The following is a 21,994-nucleotide window of genomic DNA, read 5'->3' on the forward strand; positions in this document are numbered from 1 at the left end:
TAATCTGATGTTTCTTTGTACATAATTTTATACACTGGAAAGTAATATTTTTAAATTATACAAATTTATAAATATTTAATTGATTAGAGCTTAATTGTGGTATTAGGATACTAGTAACGTCAAATACTTGTGCAATTTCCCCCGTATTATTTCAGTTCCAAATTGACGTGGTCAAATTTCTTAACTTTACAGAAAACATTAGATAGTCGCGTTTGAATTTTCTTAATCATCCACTAAATATCTATGATTCTAACCATAATTTTTTATTTTAAACATTAAATCATTCGCTTGCAAAAGATTTAGAACTAATTTTATATGTAATTGCATTTCTAAATAAATAACTACACATGCAAGTGAATGATCGTTAAAAGCTTTCTATTGGTGTATCCAATAATAAATTTTGTAGAATTTTGAATTTTTGCAACATAGCCTTAAGGATTAGCTGAAGATTAGTGAAGACGGAAGATAAAAATGCCCATCTTACGGACTAGCTGAAGATTAAATGAAGAACAAAATACTTTAACTAATGTCAATATATATAATTAAACTTAATATATAAAACTTGATGAAGATCCAAAAAAATTAAAGAACATCCAAGAAAGATATAAACATTGTGATAGAGCAAGAAGAATCTGAACAAGCATTTGAGATGGAGATCACTAGTCACAGGAAGAAGAGGTCTTGAACTGGAGCACGCTTTACGTATCTCTAATGGACAACAAATGACAAATACATTTACCGCTAAAAATGTTAAAATTGTTGTTGTTAACATATAGCACTAAAAATAAAAATTATGACATATTACTGTAAAAAGTATGTTATTTAAAATTATTGTTAATAAAATTTGAATTGCTGCTAAAAATATAACAATAGTAACAATAAAAATTATTGTTGAAAGTATAAAAATAGTAATAAAAATTTCCGCTGAAAATATAACAGCTGAAAATATAGTAATAGTAGCAATAAAATTGGTACTAATTTTCAGTAGGGGTGGACAAAAAATATGGTCAAACCGATTAACCGAACTGAAACCGCAAAACCGAACTAAAAAATATGGTTAATCGATTCAAGAGTTTAGGTTCAGGTTTTGATTTTTAATTTTTATGGTTAATAGTTTAAGTTTAGGTTTTGGAGTTTTAAAAAACGTGGTTAACCGGTTTATAAATAATATATATTTTTATCAATTTTATACATACATTTTTAATTTTTCAAATAAAATACATTTTATAATTTATACACATAAAAATCTAAACACGAATAAGTAAGATTTATATTTTTATAATTAAATAGAATGGAAATTAAAGTTTAATTATTAAACTATATTTATATTTTTATCTATAAATTTTATTTTTTTGTATCCAATTTTTTTAATGATTACATGATTAAAAACTGCAAAACCGAAAAAGCAAATCGTTTTAAATAGTTAACTGATTTAATGGTTAAATGTTTAAAATTTTTAATTTTAATTTTTAATTTTAAAAACTGTACTAATATAGACCGGTTTACAAATTATCTTCGAGGACCGGTTAATCGGTTCATGCCCCTCTTATTTTCAGTTAGTGATGGAGTCTATTCTCTTGATCGTAGATACATAGATTTAGCATAGGTTAACCCTACAAATTATTGTGAAAATGGAACAAAACCACAGTTTTATTTTAGAACTTTTTATTTTAATTGTTTGATTTTTATTTCTAACAACAATAACATCATTCAACGACCAAGCCAATTATGAAACATAAATGAATTATTGAGTTGTTATAAAAATAAAAACTATTCTATATTTTTCAGTGGATTTTAAATCCTAAATAATGTTTTCTTTGATAAACGAAATCAAAAGCAACAAAGTAATCAGAAGAAAAAATAACATAAGATATTCATAATTTCATTATAGAATGAAAATATTCACATTCTAAAATACAGTAGATAAAAAACTATGTAAATAAATTTATATTTTGTGCAAATATAATTTATAAACAATATTCAAAATTTCACTTCTTCCATGCATGCATGTCAAGATTCAATCGCCTCCACCACCACCACCTCCACCCCCACCGCCTCCGCCTCCACCACCGCCATCCCCTCCCCCACCACCGCTACACCCACCATCACCTCCACCACCTCCTCCGCCCCCTCCTCCACCACCACCTCCACCACTATCACCCCCATATCCTCCACTAGCTCCTCCACTGTCACCTCCATATCCTCCACCTCCTCCTCCCAAGGCAGTAGCAACACCACTACCGCCACTACTTGTGATTCTAACGTCTGTATCTGCACGTTTTACGGGGGTGTAGCTACTGCTTTTTGTAGGTATTGTCTTTGTATCACCGCTACCACCACCTTCTCCGCCGCCACTTAAAGCTCCAGTGCCCTGTGCCCTAGTGGCAACGTCCTTACCAAAACAGCAGCCCATCACTCCAAAACTTTTATATATAAAAATGCTTCTTCTTAATATTATGTCGTAATTGCAATTATATTGTTGTCATTATGTCCTTATATACATATATGAACTCAAGTATGACATATGTGTATTACTTTGACATTTAATCCAAATTGACTTTTATTTATAATGTCTTATTTTTTCTAGTCAAATCAAATGAATTAAAATGCATGCATATATCATAGATGTTTTCTTTATTGGGACGCAATTGTATAGTTTCAAGTTTCTCAAGAACATATATAATATAAGTAAAAGTTGAGAACCTTACTATATATTCCATGACACGATAGTACTTTTCTAAGAGGAAACCGGGCCTTTCTCACTACAAGAAATTCTCTATATGCCAATAAAAAATTTTACAGCTAATTTTTTTTTTTGTTGCTAATAAACATTTTGCAGCATTAATTTTAAAAATTACTGCCATTAGTTAAGCTATAGCAGCATTTTACAACAGATTTTGTTACCAATTATTTAAGGTAGCATTTTATTAGCAGTAACATGCCACAGTTTTTTTTGTTGCTATATATTAATAGTAACAATTTTAGTACTATTAGCAGCAAAAATGTTTGCTGCTAATTCTAGTATTTCTTGTAGTGTCAATATTTTTTTTTTCAAATGAAGCCATTATTTAAGACTTTTTTATTAAGTTAAAGTCTACTATATAATTCATTTAATTAATTATAAATAATGTTATTCAATAATTTATTATAAATATGACTTATTCTACACAATTTTAATAAATAAAATTATTAAATAAATTTTAAAGTAAATTAATACAGCTATATTTATTTAAAAAATTTGTAAAATTTATTTAAACCAAACACGGTGTTGATATTTTTACCATTCGGACAAGAATCGGCAAGAAGTTTCTTTAGCTTCGTCAATTCGGTGGTAGCAACCTGGTGATGCTCTTCCAAGACCTGAACCGACTTATTCTGTACATATTAATATCACAATATGCATTCAAAAAAAATCTCAAAAACTATGGAAAAGGTCTTATTGTACAACACAATAATTTGACGTGGTCAATTAGCCTCTACGGAAAGAATTGGTGCCATGTTTGAATTTTCTTCTATATTCATCAAGTAAAAACTGCGAATTGTATGTTCAAAACAAATGTTCACAGAATTCATTCAACGGTATCTTATCCACAGATTTTATAAAATATTTAGAAGTTTTGGATGATTAAAAGAGTAATACTTTTTATAAATATTATAGTAGGAAGCGCTTATTTTATATAAATATTAAAGGCTTAATGATAAATTAAATTAAAAAATTACAAATTGTTGTAATTTTATTCGAAATTTTTAATTTTCGTAATAATAGTCTAATTTCAACATTTTATTGTAATTTCAGCCATTTTTTCTATCAATTTAATTTTCTTAATTTTTCACCTCCATACAATATCTATTAGTTTCGTTTGACTTTTCCGGTCATTTTTAGTTTTAAATATGTTTTTTATTTGTTTATTTTTTGCTTCAATCGTCAAAAAAGTTAGAGAATCTGTAATTACATTTTAACGTTATTTCTTATTTTCTTAATATTAGAAGTTAAAATTTGAATTTTGAAAAACATTTGGATAAAATTGCAAGTGATGTTGAAATTACGCTATTATGATAAAAATTAAAAATATTGGATTAAATTGCAACAACACGCAAAAATTTGAATTTTATTATACTATTAGGCTAAAATTAAAAAAGGTGACTTTCAGACTTTTAGTAACGCTCTATTTTAACGACTATTAAAATTCTTATAAAAATAAATTTTTCATAATGCTTTATAATATTTATTTTGAATATACTTACTTTTTTTCACTTCCAATAAAATGTTATAAAACTTCTATTTTTTACAACGATTTTTTTATTAAATATAATTATTTTATGACTAATAAATCATTGTCAAATTTTATGTTTTTTTAACAACTTAATTGTATCGTTTCTATTTTACATACTTATGCAAGGTTCATTTGTCCTTTTTTCAAAAAAAAAAAAAAAAGAGAAGGTCCGTGATTTTTTATTATAAAATTCGTATTATGCTAAAACAATTATGGAATATTTATTTCTATTTTATAAAACGATCTGCCAATAGTAATTTTCATATAATTGCTTATTATAATTAAATTGTTTTAGATTTTTTTTGACTTCTTACACTTAAAATTGTTTTATATCAAAAGAAAAAGAAAATCAATGTTGAACAATATTAATTCTGACACCAAAAAAATATTCAATAAAATTGGTTAATTCTATAAGAAATACATTAAGGTAAATAACCCACAAAACTTTACACAATTCTACAATTCTCCTGCCAAAATTATCAAAAAAACAAGAAAAGTTTATGTGAAAGAAGCAAAGTATACACATATGAATATGATCAAAGATGAATCAAACACCAGCATAACCACCGTCACAAGCGCAGCTACCAATGCCGGAGTGGACATCTCCGGCATGTTGGCGAGGTTGAGTGCTGAGACAGCAACAAACAAGACCTACCATTAGCATGAAACCGCAAGCTGAGGCTACAGCTTGTGCCCAGTTCAAGTAATGTTCCATTTTCTTGCTTTGTTTTCTCTTGTCATCGCCTCGGTATTAATTGATGATCAAAAACACACATCAGAAAATTGAATATATGGTATCAAAAGTATTAAAGTGTGTGTATGTACTGAAAAGGTAAGCATGGTGTAGCAGCTGGCATAAGAAATTGTGGTGCACATGGGCATAGCTAGAAAGAGACCAGAATAACATGGAGCAGCCTGCTATATTAAGGTTTTAAGTGCCTTTTTTTGTTCTTTATATGTGCTACTAATTAATTGTAATATAGATGATGTGAATCAGAAAGTGTATTAGTTGTGATCTTACTTTATAGTAGAATTTATGGACTTTTCAAGCTCGAAACTCTTCACAAACTTATCTGAATTTCAATGACTAAAAAGAAAATGATATACAAAATAGATCTTGCTAGTATTTGCATAATGCTTCAAACAGTTTGAGTTTAAAGTTTTAGAAAAAGTCATTCTTTAGGAGTATTTGTTCCTCATTTACGAATATCTCAAATCTTGTTTAATTGAGTTTTTAAATATTTAATTACGCAAGTTTTTAAAACTTTGAGGGTGTATTTTAACAGGGTGTACCGTTTTTAGCCATAAAAGGGCACAAAAACCATTATGCAAGTTAAGTTAATGTTAAAAGGTTCATTTTGCCCCGTAAATTTGGCACAAAAGATCAAATAATATCAGCCCACATAGCTTTAGACAAAAAACTTAAAATTAGCATTTATACTCGTGTTATCTTTTCAGTTTCAAATTGTCTAATAACTTTTTTCCACTTTCAATTTCAATTTGTAAATAATGCTCCAATCATTTTCTATCATCTCAGGTAAGAGTATAAAACGAGCAGAATTACCTATTTTGAAAATGTTTCTATTCGAAGTCACAAGATTGGCCTTATTTGATCTCTTAAGCCAAATTCAAGGACAAAATAAACCTTGTTAAAAATGTTGTTTTCTTTCATTTCATTTCTCCATTTATAAAAATGCACAGTAATGGAAGTCTTATGTCTCACATATTTATGATAGTCATTCAAATCTTAAAAAGAATGTTTTTACGTTGTCATAATGCTTCATTTCAATTAAATGAACATTTGGTAGATCCTGAGAGCAAGAAACAACCACTAATACAACTCTTCACCATCACATTACAAGTTACTTGATGCTGCTTCTGAGGTAACTGACACATTGACAACAAGAAGGGCTATTAATAGCTACCCCATAAATCCTACAAATGCTTCTTTCAATTACTTCCTTAGTTTTTTCTCCAAACATGGATTATAAACAGAAACTGTCTGATTTACAGAAAGGCGACTCCAAACAATTTACAACATTCTGGAAATTTATCAAGATTAGCTGCCTTTGCCTTGGGATATGCCCAGTCCAATCATTCAAAGTTATTCGGTAGCAACAATAGCAGCAAGTTGAGAACAAGCAGCTATTCTGAATAACACAATCAAAAACCATTCCTGCGTAGATAGAAACAGAGACCGCTGAGATAAGTTAACCAACTTCCTAGCTTCTGTAATCCCTAATAGTAAAGCATCCTAAAATAAGTCAGATATATTCGAGAAGCTATCGTACAAGGCACACATTTCAAAGTAGAAAATATGTTGTTTGTTTTATTCTAGTAGAGTAGTAAAGATTGGTGTAGATCCTCTAATAAAGTCATGTCAATCATTTCATTATTTCTTAAAAATAAAGAGCTTTATGATATTGTACAAAGCTTCTATTTCTAAATCCAAAAAGAGTTTCATAAAACCTCTTTCCGGGATATGTAAAATAGATAAGACTATCGTAAGAAACATTTAGACTGTCTTGCGTTGCAATGTCTAACACCAAAAGGGCCAAAGAAGAAGGAAGAAAACTAGCAATATTTGCAGAAAAATTGTGCACACATGCACCTGATCGCACACACAGAGAGTGGAACATTCCTTAAGTTCGGATAGTTTCATCCAGATTTCTATTTCCTTCTTTAAAAATCTGTCAAAAACACACATATTTTGACCTAAAGCCCCAGTATGGCAATGCCTCAAACTCAAATGTACAGCAGTACAATGCTGCATGCTTAAGTTCAAAAAAACTTTGCCATCAAGACTTTCCTTAAGGCACACTTTCACTGACACTAGGAAGACAAAGAATTCATCTATGTCATGCATTCCTACTTCTAAAACAACTAATAAAACATTTATTCACGCAGACACAATGCCTTGGAAAACACAGCACCCTAGTCATTAGAAAATGAAGAAAAGTTCAAGTGCAAAATATAAACACAAATATTGAATTTGAAGTTGTTTGCACATAATATCTGAAAGCAAGTGAAGTAGGAATTATATCACCCAGAAAGACTAGTGTACATGTGCAATGAAAATAGAAGGCATAACTTCATAAGGATTCCCAGACTTAATAAAAATTAAAAAGGTCAACCCAGATTCACTTACAAAGCTACAGCTCACTGTAATTGCGCCAAACAGCACGAAATTCCTCGCGAAATGTATTCAGCCGTGCTTTCAGATTAGGTGTTCTAAGACTTGCATGTAAAATAGTCGCTGCTTGATAGAGAGAGAGAAAGAGGGACAGGCAGACAGACAGACAGACAGACGAGGAACAAGTCAGAGTTGATAGAGAATAGCCTTAACTATGAGCAAAAACTATGAAGCAAAAGAGAGAAACAAACCAAGAAGACCAATGGCAAGTGCCCACAGAACAGTCAACAGGCCACAAGATGCATACCAAAGGGAGAAACTCGCTACCAAAATGTGGAAAGAACATAAAATAAAAGATTAATCAAATCATTTAAAATAAAAGACATGATACTTTACAAGGAAAGTCTGGACTTAAAAGGTATGCAATTACCAATGGAGAATATCAAGACAAAGACCCAACGCGGCCGACCACATATATAGATAGCCCTTTTAGCTGATGGACGTCCACGAAGAACAGGCCTGCTGCCAATTGAGAATAGTTAACGAAAAAGCAACAATAGATAATCCTTAAGAAATAGCAGATAAATATGCTTACGTATGAGGAGGGCGCATCTTAGCAGCTAGATGTGGATACAATTGTCTCACAGTTCTTGTTGCCTTCTCACTAAAAGTACCTGCAAAGCTGTAAGGAGAAGCTATCAGCAACGATGTGATCCAAATAACAACTGTGTATTCATTTTCACCATTCTTCTTCTCCTCAACAATAATGATAGCTGTTTTCCACCTAATACTTTTAGTATTCAAATATCTTTCTCTTGCTTACGAAAAAATTACATTTTTGTGCCTCCTTTTCAAGACCATAGGATGTATCTTACGATTATTACTGGACAAAAAAATATTCATTTGTACTGATTTAGTAGCGTATGTATAGCACACCCTCCTCCTAATAACTTAAACTTGCACCTAGTTTTGTACAACATTCATTTTCATTAATTAGATGAATCGCACAAGACCTCAAAGTACAGTATTACAAACACTTAACAGATCAGTTATCTCTTAAAATCAATATAAATCACATCCTTAACAACATCAAGATTCCACAACACATTACTTTTCTTTTCGTTGTTCGTCTTCTAAAATTCAAAAAATAAACCAATCAATAAACAACATACTGCATAAACCTCATAATCTTACTAAAACTACCTAAAATGTTAAAAAAAAGTAGGAATTTGTAATAAACAGATTACCTATCATTAAGAAAGGCAACAGTAAGTGCAGTTAAAATAGCAGCAGCTATAGCAAGTGGCCGCCTAATAAACCCAATACCTGTATATTACCAAAATTACCTCATTTAATTAACTGATTAACATTCCTAAAAATTATAAATAAAAAAGTTTAAAAGTTACCGAGAATCAGAATGATCATGATGAAGTAGTTAGTCCGATAGCTGTTCAACAAGACTATATTAGTATAAGCTAAATTAACTAATTAATTCAATAATTAAATAAAACAAACAGGAAAAAAAAAAGAAAAAAAAACGTAACTAATAGAGATTGCATTTGAGGCGGCTGTTCCATTTAGAAGAAGAACGAGGGAGTGTGAATCTGGAGAAGAATTCAGAGAGCGGACGCGGCGGAGATGACCAATCTACTTCTCTGAGAGCGTCAATCAGATCTTCTGCTGTTACGTTTCCCCAATCCATTAATCTATCTCCTTGCTGCTTGATTTTGTATGCTATTTTATAACGCAAAACCCTAGAAATCAATCGAATGATTTGAAAGAACAGAAGAAACGATGAGGAATTGAAGATCAACCGGAAAGAAGAAGACGGAAATGAGAGTGAGCAAATCGGAAGGTGTGTTTGGCTGTTTTGGTTTTGTTTGCAGAAAGTGAACCAATAGTCACAAGAAAAAATAAATAAATTTAATATAATATCAAATAAATATACTTTGATTTTTTTTTAAATCAATTACATCTCTATTTTAGAATCACATAGGTTACTTTAATTAATTAGATCTTTAAAATTTAAATGTGTTTTTAAAGGTCAAATAAATTTGTATTTAAGGTATGTAATTTTAAAATAAGAGAGTTTAAAACATAATTGGTTGATAAAATTAAAAATGATTTATTTAATTCAAAAACACAGCGTTAAAAGTTTAGTTGTTCAAAAAAAGTTGAATTTTTTTTATTTAATTTTGAAACACAAGTTTAAGAACTAAATTAACTTTTTATTTAAATGAAAAAGGTAAAACAAAAATTAAAAATGTCTGAGCCCGGGTTCGAACCGGGGACCTCTAGTGTGTGAGACTAGCGTGATAACCGACTACACCACCCAGACAATTTGTGTAAGCTATCTGTTTTCTATAACTAAAAAGTACCAAATATTTTGAAAATAATTAAAAAATTAAAGCTTTTGTGAAAATATGAAGTTAACTTGAAATATAAATTCTCAATAATGTAGAAATTTATAGCTTTTACAATATTCTTTAATTTTATTATAAAAAAAAAATCTTATTAATTACTTTACCATTCTAAAAAGAAATATAATTTAAATTTACTTATGAGTTTTTTTTAACTTTTATTGAGTTTAAAATATTTTTAAATAAAAAAATTGTGCAAATATGATCCTTGAGAGAACATATGCCCTTCATGAATGTTTCAACCCTAAAGTTCGTAAGATGGGTCTATTAAACCCTTCCCATTAATAGTCAAATTATAATATAACCTAATGAACCATTTATCCACTCTATGTTTGATAAAATGCCTATGTTGTTAATGTATAGCTTGCCAACGTGCCCCAAATCAAACTGAGATTTTATAACGCTGCATACAATTGAAGGGTATAATTGAGCCATTTAGAAAACATTAGGTACATTTTAGCACCTCAATGACAATGTACAAGAGTAGCTCAGTTGCTCTTCATTATAAACATAACTGATACCACTATTAAGTTGTATTTTAAAGATTTTTCATCATAAACTTCAAAACACTAACCGCTCCCAAGAATCAAGAAAAGCTTTGCACACAACTCAAACCAAATCATTCAAGAAAACTCATCTCTTCATTCAAGATTCATTCTTTATTTCTTCAAGCTTTCAAGAAAATGGAATACACCCACTTATTCCAAGATAACGAGACCGTTGAGATTAACGAAGGAGGCCACTTCGGAACGTTCTACAAAGCCGAGATCGTAGGAAGAATTGGAGCAGAACAAGACTACATGTACAGGGTTAACTGTCTTTGTCGCAAAGATGCGAACGGGATGGCACTGGTCCATAACGTTCACATATCGCGTATAAGGCCAATGCCGGGGAAGTTAGATGAGACTACTAAGGCATGGGAGGTGGATGATATCGTTGATGCTTTTGATAGTAGCAATGGCGCTTGGCGTGCAGGCATTCTTACAAAGATTGACCGGGTTCCAGTTACTCGTTTCACTGTGAAATTGTCTGATCAGACTGAAATGTCGACTCAATCTCTTCGGTATCATTCTGATTGGATTCCTCGTCCTTGTTACGTGTTCTATAGGTACGTAATGGTTTCTTTTTTCGGGTTTCTTGAATTCTTGGTTTGGTTTGTGTTTCAAGAAACCAGTTCTTGAGGGTTTATGTAGATTCTTTTGAATTGCTTGTGTTTGATATTGCCATTGGCATAGATTAAAATCAAGATTAATACGTTGGTGGATTGAATTGGTGCTTTAGAACGGTTCTTGAACTGATTCTTGAAATTTTCTGATACTAATAATTATAGCAAAGAAATTTCTATGTTACTGTCGATGTTCTTGATTTCTTGTATCATTTGATGACTTATTAAATACTTTTTGAATAGGTTGAACTAGGACTTGGTTTTGGTACATGGTCGTTTTTTTGTAATTACAGAGATTTGGTTTGTTAAATCTGTGTTTGGTGTTTGTTGCTGTAATTTCAGTTCATGAATATGAATGAGTGAGTTAATATATAGGAGTGAATTTGCAGGCAAAAGGTTGAAGTTATAGCCAATGGTAATGGTTATCATCATGATGATCCTCAAGACATTGAACCTCCAGAGATTGATCCTCAAGAAATTGATCCTCTGGAAGAAATTGATCCTCAAGAAATGGAACCGCAAGAAGTTGATCCTCTAGCAATTCTACTTCAAGTAATTGATCCTCCAGGAAACGGTCATCATCATAATGATAATCAAGAGAATGAACCTCCAGGAATCGGTCATCAAAACGGTCATCAAAATGGCCACTGAATTCTGCTACTAAACAAGTTGGTTTTTGAAGTCATACATTAGTCTGGTTTTTCTGCAACATTACTCTGGAATTAGTTCTGCAACATTCTTCTGGTTTTTCTGCAACTTTAATCTGGTTTTCCTGCAGTTGATTGTTCGATTTGAGCTTCGAGATAATGGTCAATGATCCGCTGTTAAAATTAGCTGAACTTGGCAGATATTTGCGGACTATATGCCATTTTTACAATTGTTTATGAGACTATATGAGAGTAGGTTCTGCTTGTACGTAGAATAAGTTTGATACTTTGCATTATTGCACAAGATCACATACATGTCTATTTTAGTTTTATGACCTTTTTGGCAATTAATTTGCAGCCACCTGATTAATTGAGCAACTTTTTTTCTATTAAAATTGTGTCGTTATTTTAATCTGCTACTTCTATTTTTGATGTTAGTATGCTACAAGTGTTAAATACTCACAGATCATAAAAGAAAGCTAGAAAAAACTCAAGTATATTGATAAGCTTAGTTACATGGGAACATATAATAGTAGTTTGTATTTGAATGTATACAAACTTTTAGATGGTATTTCATAAAATTAAAAGTTTTTTTTGATAAATATAATAATAAAAGTTAAATACTGAAAATTATAGTACATGGTTTAGTATTTCGTATGAAAACTCGAACCGCTAAAATTTGTACTTTTCATAAAATTTATTTTAATTGTAATTATTTTGTTTTTAATATAAACAAAATTATAATCAGAATTATCAACTAATGATTATTAACATTGTTTATATTAAAATATTATGTATTATATAAATAGATATAAGGATTAATGATCAATGACATTAATGGTATAACAGTAAAAAAAAATTAGAAAGTGTAATTGATATTTTAATAATAAACTAAGTTTACAAAATCACTTTAATAAACAAAACTCATAAAAATCAACAATTTAATATTTTCAGTAGAAATTGTAAGCTGAAAATTTTAACTTAATAGTTTATATGATTTTTGATTTGATTAAATATATTAAGCTAAATATATTTATCAAGCACTATATTATAAGTACTGCAAATTTTATACTACTGCAAATTGTAATGTCTTCTAGGAATAGAATATAGTTGATAGTATTATGACTCGATAGTCAGGAGTACGTAGTTAGCATCGAATAGCGTGAAAGATGCCGTCAGAAGTGATTAATCGAGACGTCAAGATGTGTATGAGAAAGAAGTATGAAGCTATAGAAGTGGGAGAATTTGCCGGATACAGAGTTTAAAGGTCTACAGAACTTACAAAACTCAAAGTTTATAGCTTTCTAAAGTTATTTGTTTAAACAATTTTGAAAGCATATTTTGCCTAGACCCGATATAGAAATGTATGATTGCCACGACATTAATAGGAATACATCACTCCATACATAATTAATAAAGAGAATAATAAATGAAGACATGCATTGATAGAACGTGCATCATGTGCATTGTGGACATACAAAAGGTGAGTTGTGACAACTCTTTGGGGATGAGAGACGTCATCACCGTAGTGCACAATTTTGCTAAGATTTCAATAGAATTTTGATATAAATTTCAAAATGTCTCGTTTTATTTGAAAAAGTTTTCAAGAGTTTTATTTTAATGCAAGTATACCTAAACCAGAACTCTGTGAAGGGAGTGAAATGCTCGAGAGCAAGCTGTGATCAAGGCCATGAGAAGAACGAACACGTATAACTACGAGAACATAGAACATAGCATATGTAGTTAGAGGAACGCCCGACGATAGTCCCTATACGCCGATAACCCCACCACCATCGGCAAGACCATCACCCATCCATTTTCAAGGGTTCGAGACACCTAATCCCAGTCTAGGAGAGAGCTCCGGATCCATCCTGCTGGAGGTGATCAACCAGACTATCAGCGGTGGCTGAAACAATTTTTATTAGACATAGACATGGTAATTGAGGAAGCCACCAGCACGCTAGTATCCCAAACTCTGACTAGAAGAAAGAAGCCAATGGGAGGAAAAAAAAGAGAAGGAGAACCCACCGACGAAGAAAGCACGAGACAAACGGGACAAGATAAGGATATAAGAGGACGAGAAAAGAAGGGATTAGCGGTTGACAATGAAAACAGGGAAAAGGAACAAGTGGATATACCACCGGTGCCCACGAGGATAAGACAGTCAGAGCTAGAAACAGAAGGAGCAGACTTGATAGAGGTGTAAAAGTTGATAGCCGAAGCCATGCAATCAGCGACGGAAAGCAAAGCAAGAGAACATATACACACCAGGAGTTTGACATGAGGAAAAACACCATTGGCGATGATCATCTTGTTTGAAAATAACCCGAAAGGTTCAGAATATCCAATTTTAACAACTTCAATGGAACCAGATGTATCAAAAATCACATAACCAAGTTCTACAATGGTCCTCTTACTATGCAAGACATTTCCCACCACCCTGAGTGATACGACGGAACGCTGGTTTAAAAATCTGGAAGCAGGGACAATCACGACTTGGAAACAATTGAACAAAGAATTCATAATGAGGTTCTTCACAAACATTTCACCCAAGAGAAGCTTATATGAATAATACTAATGTAGACAGGAAGATGGAGAAACGTTGAGGGCATTACATTGAGTGGTTCAACATTGACGCGATAAGGTTCGAAGACTTAAACAACGACACGGTGATACAGACGTTAAAAAAACTCGGATGAGTGTGCTGGGAGACAAGTAAAGGGATACATTTGTCAAATTCCGTCCAAGTAAGGGTGTAAAAATTAGATTTTGTCAAGTAGAGAGATTCAAACGTGAACAAATTTAGAGTAGGGACCTCTTGAACAAAAATGACATAGTACATGCTTCAGAATGAATTTTGCCATTTTAAAAATACAAAAAACAACTGTTGTTAAAAGAAAAACGTTATAAATAAATTTTTCAAAAAGATAAAAATTTAAAATAAATTAGAAAAGAATTTATCTTTCGATATTTTTTAAATTCAAACAAGATTATAATGTTAAAAACAAATCATACTAGTACGAAGCCCTCAGCAACAACTTTTTTTTAATGTAAACACAACTTAAACACTATAATAATTATTTACTCAGTTTCCGAATATCATAAAATTACAATTAAAGTTTGTCACATTCTACTGACACAATATTTTAACTCATATTATTTTCATTCCAATATTAAAAAATATTTCATACTAAATGCTAATTTCAAAAGAGATCCATCACCAGCAAGTTGAAGAGATCGACAGACTCCATAAAATGTTGTTGAAAGAAGCCGACTGCACTTGAAAAACTGTCAAAGTTGCAAAGGAATTAGACTCGACGTGTGTCTTTCTTGGCAATTCTAAAATTTATAAATAGATGAAATTGCACCATTATAAAAGCCAAGCTCGATTATCACTCTTTTCTATTTCTAAATTTTCAAAAAATTCTGTTTTTATTCTAATCAATTGTAACTAAGAAGTGATTTAAACAAATGCAATGGAATCTGTAATAAAGAAATAAAGTAATAAATGTGCTAATTATATAGTAAAAATAAAATGCATTATTAATTTTCATATTTATAATGCGTTAAAAATATTGCAAGATAATAAAGGTAGAACCCAAAATATAAAAAAACCTAAAATAAAATAAAATTCTTTTGATGACAGATTAAACATACTAATGAGCAATAAGATTATAATTATAATAATTAAAACTTAAACCAATTTTATTTTGAATTGTTTTTAAAAGACTATAAAAATTTATAAAAGAAATGAAATAAATTGTGTAGTGCAAACGAATAGTAAAGTGAGTTAAATCTATACTATATATAAAAGTACGGATGAGGGGGGACAGGCACATTTACCTTATAACCCTTTTTAATTTATATCTTATTGATCACTTAAGTAAAGGTTTTATGGTAATTTATTTAATTAATATTATTATTATTATTAGTAGTATATTAATCAGTATAATTATCAATATAATTACTAGATAATAACTGACTTATCCTTATTCTACTAAAACTAAATCTCATCTTTTAATAGATTTAGTCTCCATTCAATAAAAAAGACCTAATTAGAGAGAAAGTTTTTTGTTTTCTTTTTTGCTAGGTTGCCGGTTTTCAGACTGCAATAAAAATTAAAAAGAAAGCTTTCTTGGCAATTTTTAATTTATGTCTTGTGTTTGACACTTTTAATTTGTTATTTGATAATTAATTATAAAATTAAAACAAATATTCAATTATTAAAAGTATATAAGAAAGTAATAAATTTCTTTCGTGACTAACTCTTTTCTTATTTCATTACTAATAAATCTCTCTAATGACTCTAAAAAATAGCTTAATAGCTTTTCTATTATAAATTTACGCTGACCTTCAAATCCAAACTCTTGAATATTCTTATGTGGACATAGCAAAAGAAAAAATTTGGAAATATTATACTTTATGACGAAAATCATTAATTTATTTGAAAGAATAGTAATAGTTTGGTTTGGAGATTTCTAATTCAAATATAATAGCAATTATTTTTATTTATAAACTAATATAGTTAATAAAATAAAGACGAATTACTTATATTTGGCATAATTATAAATTAGATTATATTTATTTATTAAAACTAAAATTAAAATAATAAATAAAATAAACTTTCACTGCGACTTCAACAAATAATTTATAAAAAAGTATTCATAAACTATATGTTTTTCTTAATTTAATTATTAATTAAAAAATATACGACATCCTACAACTTTAATCACTTAATAAAAGATTAACATTACTATAATAATATAATAATTTATAAAATTTTCAATTAGTTTTTTAATAAATAAATATTATTTAATGTTATTTTTAAAAAAAATTGACTAAAAGTTATATTTTTTGACATATCACATTACGAGCCACGTGGGTAGCACGTAAGACAATACTAGTATAGTAAAAGACTTAAGTGGCAATATGCCCCCTAAATTTGTAAGCAATGGACAATTAACACATAAATTAATTTGGTGGGCAAATCAATACACGAACTTGGGGATTATGAGCAATTTGCCCCCTAAACTTGTAAGTTAATTTGCCAAAATGGGCTAATTGCTCATAATCACCAAGTTCGTGTATTGATTTGCCAACAAAGTTAATTTATGTGTTAATTGCCCATTGCTTACAAGTTGAAGGGGCAAATTGCTATTTAAGTCTATAGTAAAACATGTAGCCGTTTTATGACCGTTATATAGCCGTTAATTATTTTGAATTTTGTCAATTTGTTACATAAAAAACCGTTAATTATATAAAAGTCAAAATATAGATATTAATATTATATTGTTTATGTTATTTTAATAAAAATTATTAAAAATGGATTAAATTAATAAATGAAATAGTTAGTAATCTACTATTATATGATAAGTACAAATTTTATTTTTTAAAAGTTTAAAAAAATATTGTCATCTCCATGATAGATTTTATAAAATTAATTTAATATAAAAAATTTGATTAGTAAACATAATTAGATATTTTAGTTTTAAATGAATAAGAATATTTAACCAACAATATAAATTAAATTTAGCAAGAAGACATTTTTAGCAAGAAAATATCTGTATTTTATAACACTCATATGAAAAGCCAATTATACAAAAACTCAAATTTAATAACTAAAAAAAATAAAAATTAGAGGGATTTTTGAAAAAGAAAATATGGAGGCCAATTTTATACAACTTCAAACCTAATAACCAATATTAGTTTATAAATATTACATTAAAAAGATATTTTTATAATAAAAAACAATGTTAGGTGCCATATTTATTAATTTAAAAATAAAAATATTACCGCCTATAATAGGAATTAACCATATAATGTTCAATATTCAAAAGGCAAACTCGAACATAACTTTAAAAATTTGATTTTTAAATATATTTCAATTTAAAATTTGTTTAGTAATTTATTATTTCTATTTAATATGTCTAATTTAATACAAATTTTGCTGAATATATCTCTCATGTAATCATGAAATAATTTTAACTTATATAATTCAAATGACCCTCTAAATATTAAATTATGTATTAAAGTAATTGTTATTTTAAAAGGTTTTCAGTAATTTATTAAAAATACAGTAAAGATGGTTCATGTGCTGAATAGAAAAATTAAATAATGAAATTAACTTAATAATTTATGATTAGGAATAAATAATAATGCTATATGTTTATTAGGCCTAATCACTTAAAAACCCTTCACCTTTAAACTTTTTTTCAATTCCACCCCGACGTTGAAAATTTGTCAATTTTACCCACTTTTGAATTTTTTTCGTTTTTAATTGTACCCCAATATTTTATTTTTTATTAATTTTTTTACTTAAATGATGAAATCATTCAATTAATTAAGTATAAACATGAAATTAAATTCTTTTTTATTCAAAAAAAGTATAAATAAGTCCTTTATTTTTAAAAACTAACCAAAAAACCATAATCAAATTAACACTAATTTAAATTCTTAATTAATTTAACTAAATTTAAATAAATTTTAAAAATATATTATTAATATATGCGAGACATGGAGAATGTTTTAAACAAATTTCCAAACGCAAAAGACGTTAATTTAATTTTTCAGGGTACAATTGAAACACAAAAATGCAAAATAGGGTAAAATTGACAAATTTTCAACGTCAGGGTATGATTGAAAAGGGGCTAAAAGGTCGGGGTTTTTTAAGACATTAGTCTTGTTTATTAAGAATGCAAAACAATGATTAAAGTAATTCAATTGTAAATTATTTAAGTCATTTAATTACATTTGATATAAAAAATCGTTTAGTTACATGTCCATTAATCATACATGTAACCTATTTCATCAAGTAACTGAATTGTTAATTCAGAATGATTATGTTAATAAACTGAATTATTAAATGGAGATAAAGAGATAAGTAAAAAAAAAAAACAAATATATGGTCATTACATAAAATAAAGTAGGGTAATTTACACAAATCCCTCAAAAGTGTTATAGTCTAATGTTTTTACCTCAACTTTTTCTTTTTTGCAGCAAACACTCAAAAAAATAAGAAAGTTTTTATAAATCTCCCATAACCCAAAATAAGTTGATCTTAATATAACATAGGACAAGTTTGCCCTTCTATATTAAAACACGTGTGTATATGTAGCTGAATTTATGCTACTTGACTCATGCATGTAGCATGCTTGTGTAACTATGTATATTCTTTGGCCCTGTATTGCACGTGGCCACATAATCCATTTTTATCTAATTTTATTACAATGCACTTATCCCTAGCAAAGTATTTTAATATACTGTTATAGTCTCTCATATTGTTTACCACTACTATTTAACATTTAAAGTTCATATTAAGTTAATCTTCAATTTTTCTTTTTCAATTATTCACTTATTATTGATTATGAAAATATCTAACTATTTTTAAATGATTTAGTGATTAAATTTTAATTTATCTTTATTATTAAATTTCAATTTAACTATTAAAAGAAAAAAAATATCAGTTCGAGAGCTCGTTAATTAATTTAATAATAATTTACTTTAAGTTAGTTTATTTTAAATTCACATTTCATTTACATTTTATATTAAATTTATTTTAGATTTGAATTTTATTTGTATTCATCTTTTTCAAGTTTATATTAAATTTAAATTTGGTTTAATTTTAGTAAAATTATATAAAATTAATTTTTTTAGTTTACTATTGGATTAGAATAAATTAATTTTAAATTTATAATCAATCTATAGTATTTATTTTAGGTTAGTTTATATCGAGTTTACTTACATTTACATTCAAATTAATTTCATTTAAAATTCAAATAGTATTATCATTAGTTTATTTGTTACTTTATAATTTGATAATGTAAATTATTAATAAATTAATTTAATTATAATAAGAAAATTTTAAATTTATCATCATTTTACTAAAAATTAAAGTAAATTAGTTTAGTTTGAGGTTACATTACGTTGACGTTTATTTTACGTCTAGTTAACATTAAGTTAACATTAAGTTTACATTAAGCTTCATTAGGTTCACCAACCATCGCATAAATTATTAGAAAGATTGGATTGAGTTTATTTTCAGTTTACTATTAGTTTATTTGTCACTTTAGAAATTTATTCTTAAATTGTTAATAAATTACATTGAGTTTATATTAAGTTTACATTGGGTTGATATTGAGTTGACATTGAGTACACATTCAGTTTATATTGAGTCGACAATTTATTAAGTTTTATTTCAGTAAAAATTTAGATGGTTTACTTTCAATTTACTATTAGTTTATTTGTCACTTTAGAAATTTATTTTTAAATTATTAATAAATTACATTGAGTTTACATTAAGTTTATATTGAGTTGATATTGAGTTGACATTGAGTTCACATTGAGTTCACATTCGGTTTACTTTGAGTCAATAATTTATTAAGTTTTATTTCAGTAAAAAATTAGATGATTTACTTTCAATTTACTATTAGTTTATTTGTCACTTTAGAAATTTATTTTTAAATTATTAATAAATTACATTGAGTTTACATTAAGTTTACATTAGGTTGATATTGAGTTGACATTGAGTTTACATTGAGTTCACATTCGGTTTACATTGAATCGACAATTTATTAAGTTTTATTTTAGTAAAAATTTAGATGATTTACTTTGAGTTTACTAATGTTTAAATTAGTTTATTTTAAGTTTATATTATGTTAACATTGAGTTTACATTAAGTTGACATTGTGTTCACATTAAGTGTATATTGAGTTTACACATTACTTTAAATTTAAATTAGTTTTCATTTCAACAAGAACTTAGATAATTTACATTCAATTTATTATTAGTTTATTTGTTACTTCATGAGTTATTTTTGATAGTGTTAATTATTAATTAATTTATTAAAAATTTATTTTATATTAGTTTAGTTTGAATTTACATTAAGTTGACTTTAAGCCTACATTAGATCATTTACATTAAACTTACACAAACCATCGCTTTAATTTTTGATAATTTACTTTCAATTCACTATTAGTTTATTTATCCTTTAAAAATTTATTTCATATGGCGTAAATTATGAAAAAATAAATTTTATTAATATAATAAAAAATAAATTTATTTTGAGTCGATATTGGATTTACATTGAGTTGATATTGAGTAGATATTGGGTTAATATTGAGTTTACATTAAGTTCACATTTAGTTTACTTTGAGTCAACATTGAATTTATTAAGTTTTATATTATTTTACTTTGAATGTACATTAAGTTGACATTGAATTTACTTTATGTTTATTATAAATTTACTTTCTATCTAATTTCAATACAAATTTATATAATTTACTTTTTTTGGTATACAGATAATTTATTTTTAGGTAACCATGAGTTTATTTGTCACTTTAGTTTTGTAGTAAAAATCATTAAATCATCAATAAACTATTTAATTATAATAAATCAATTTTAAAGCTGTAATTAACTTATTATGTACTTTAAACAATTAATTTTGAGTTACATTGAGTTGACACTAGATTTATATTGCTTTTATGTGAAGTTATACAGACCGCCATAAAACTGCTAGATAGTTTATTTTTATTTTCATAATTTTTTAATTGTTCACTTTATTGCAATCTTTTCCATGTAAAAAAAGCATATAGAAAATAATAATTTATAATTAGAAGAATAAAAAGTTAAATACTAAAATTTGCAAAATAAAAATGTATTAAAAAAGAAAAGGACACAAATAACAATATGTAAACAGCCACCTACTCTATTTTTTTTTAATTTAACAAACTAAATAATATAAAGAGCAAATTACGTTGAAATCCCTAAGATATATCATAATTAATAGTATGGTACCTCGTGTTTTAAAGTGTATTTAATGGCCACTCAGTTTTAATTCAGTTAACTGAGAGACCCTTTTGTTAATTTGAGGGACTAAATTGTCGAATGAAACTAAAACCGAGATAACAAAATCATATAAAAGTGAGGTACAAAATTGTTTAATAAAATTAAAAATGAGGGAACAAACCGTTCACGAAATTAGAGGTGAGTTACCAAATTGTTTGAAAGTAAATGTCAAAATTAATGAAGGGGTCTAATAGTAAATAGAATTAAAATTGAGAGACTATTAAGTAGACTTTTAAAACAAGAGATATCAAACTGTTAATTATAATATACCCCAAGGACCTCACAGTAATTTGCTCTATATATATTATTAAAATATACATATACATATATATATATATATATATATATATATATATATATATATATATATATAATTTTATTCATGCAGATTAATTTTATAGTTATCAAAAATTATATTTAAAATAAATTAAAATATCTATTAATTAGACAAGCTTGCTATGATATTACATCAAGAGTAGCAAATAATAGTTGTAGATAAAAATGGTAGCAAT

At 27.8% G+C, this 21,994-nt stretch overlaps 3 protein-coding genes and 1 non-coding gene across 5 annotated transcripts; 2 read left to right on the top strand and 2 right to left on the bottom strand.

The window, feature by feature from the left end:
• The first annotated feature begins 2,003 nt into the window (after nucleotides 1–2,003).
• On the top strand, nucleotides 2,004–2,382 carry LOC126659916 (sulfated surface glycoprotein 185-like). Its single transcript, XM_050353278.1, has 2 exons — nucleotides 2,004–2,267; nucleotides 2,311–2,382. The coding sequence occupies exons 1-2, from the start codon at nucleotides 2,004–2,006 to the stop codon at nucleotides 2,380–2,382; spliced, it is 336 nt and encodes a 111-aa protein (XP_050209235.1).
• A 3,639-nt stretch (nucleotides 2,383–6,021) lies between these two features.
• Nucleotides 6,022–9,316, bottom strand: LOC126665881 (PRA1 family protein A1-like). Of its 2 annotated transcripts, none has more exons than XM_050358817.1 (8): nucleotides 8,952–9,316; nucleotides 8,814–8,854; nucleotides 8,655–8,733; nucleotides 8,003–8,089; nucleotides 7,838–7,926; nucleotides 7,659–7,730; nucleotides 7,423–7,530; nucleotides 6,022–6,450 (listed from the first exon to the last, which is right to left on the bottom strand). In XM_050358817.1, exons 1-7 carry the CDS (start codon nucleotides 9,107–9,109, stop codon nucleotides 7,427–7,429), a joined length of 630 nt encoding a protein of 209 aa, XP_050214774.1. In that variant the 5' UTR covers nucleotides 9,110–9,316; the 3' UTR covers nucleotides 6,022–6,450; nucleotides 7,423–7,426. The 2 variants fall into 2 exon arrangements, with proteins under 2 accessions (XP_050214774.1, XP_050214773.1); XM_050358816.1 differs by having other exon boundaries at nucleotides 7,838–7,929.
• Nucleotides 9,317–9,671: 355 nt separating this feature from the next.
• Nucleotides 9,672–9,745, bottom strand: TRNAV-CAC (transfer RNA valine (anticodon CAC)). The gene has a single exon. It is a non-coding gene; the product is annotated as a tRNA-Val (tRNA).
• Nucleotides 9,746–10,283: 538 nt separating this feature from the next.
• LOC126665053 (uncharacterized) lies at nucleotides 10,284–12,009 on the top strand. Its single transcript, XM_050357734.2, has 2 exons — nucleotides 10,284–10,935; nucleotides 11,382–12,009. Exons 1-2 carry the CDS (start codon nucleotides 10,511–10,513, stop codon nucleotides 11,641–11,643), a joined length of 687 nt encoding a protein of 228 aa, XP_050213691.1. The 5' UTR covers nucleotides 10,284–10,510; the 3' UTR covers nucleotides 11,644–12,009.
• Nucleotides 12,010–21,994: the final 9,985 nt, after the last annotated feature.

This window comes from Mercurialis annua, linkage group LG1-X (assembly GCF_937616625.2).
Source record: "Mercurialis annua linkage group LG1-X, ddMerAnnu1.2, whole genome shotgun sequence".
NCBI lineage: Eukaryota > Viridiplantae > Streptophyta > Magnoliopsida > Malpighiales > Euphorbiaceae > Mercurialis > Mercurialis annua.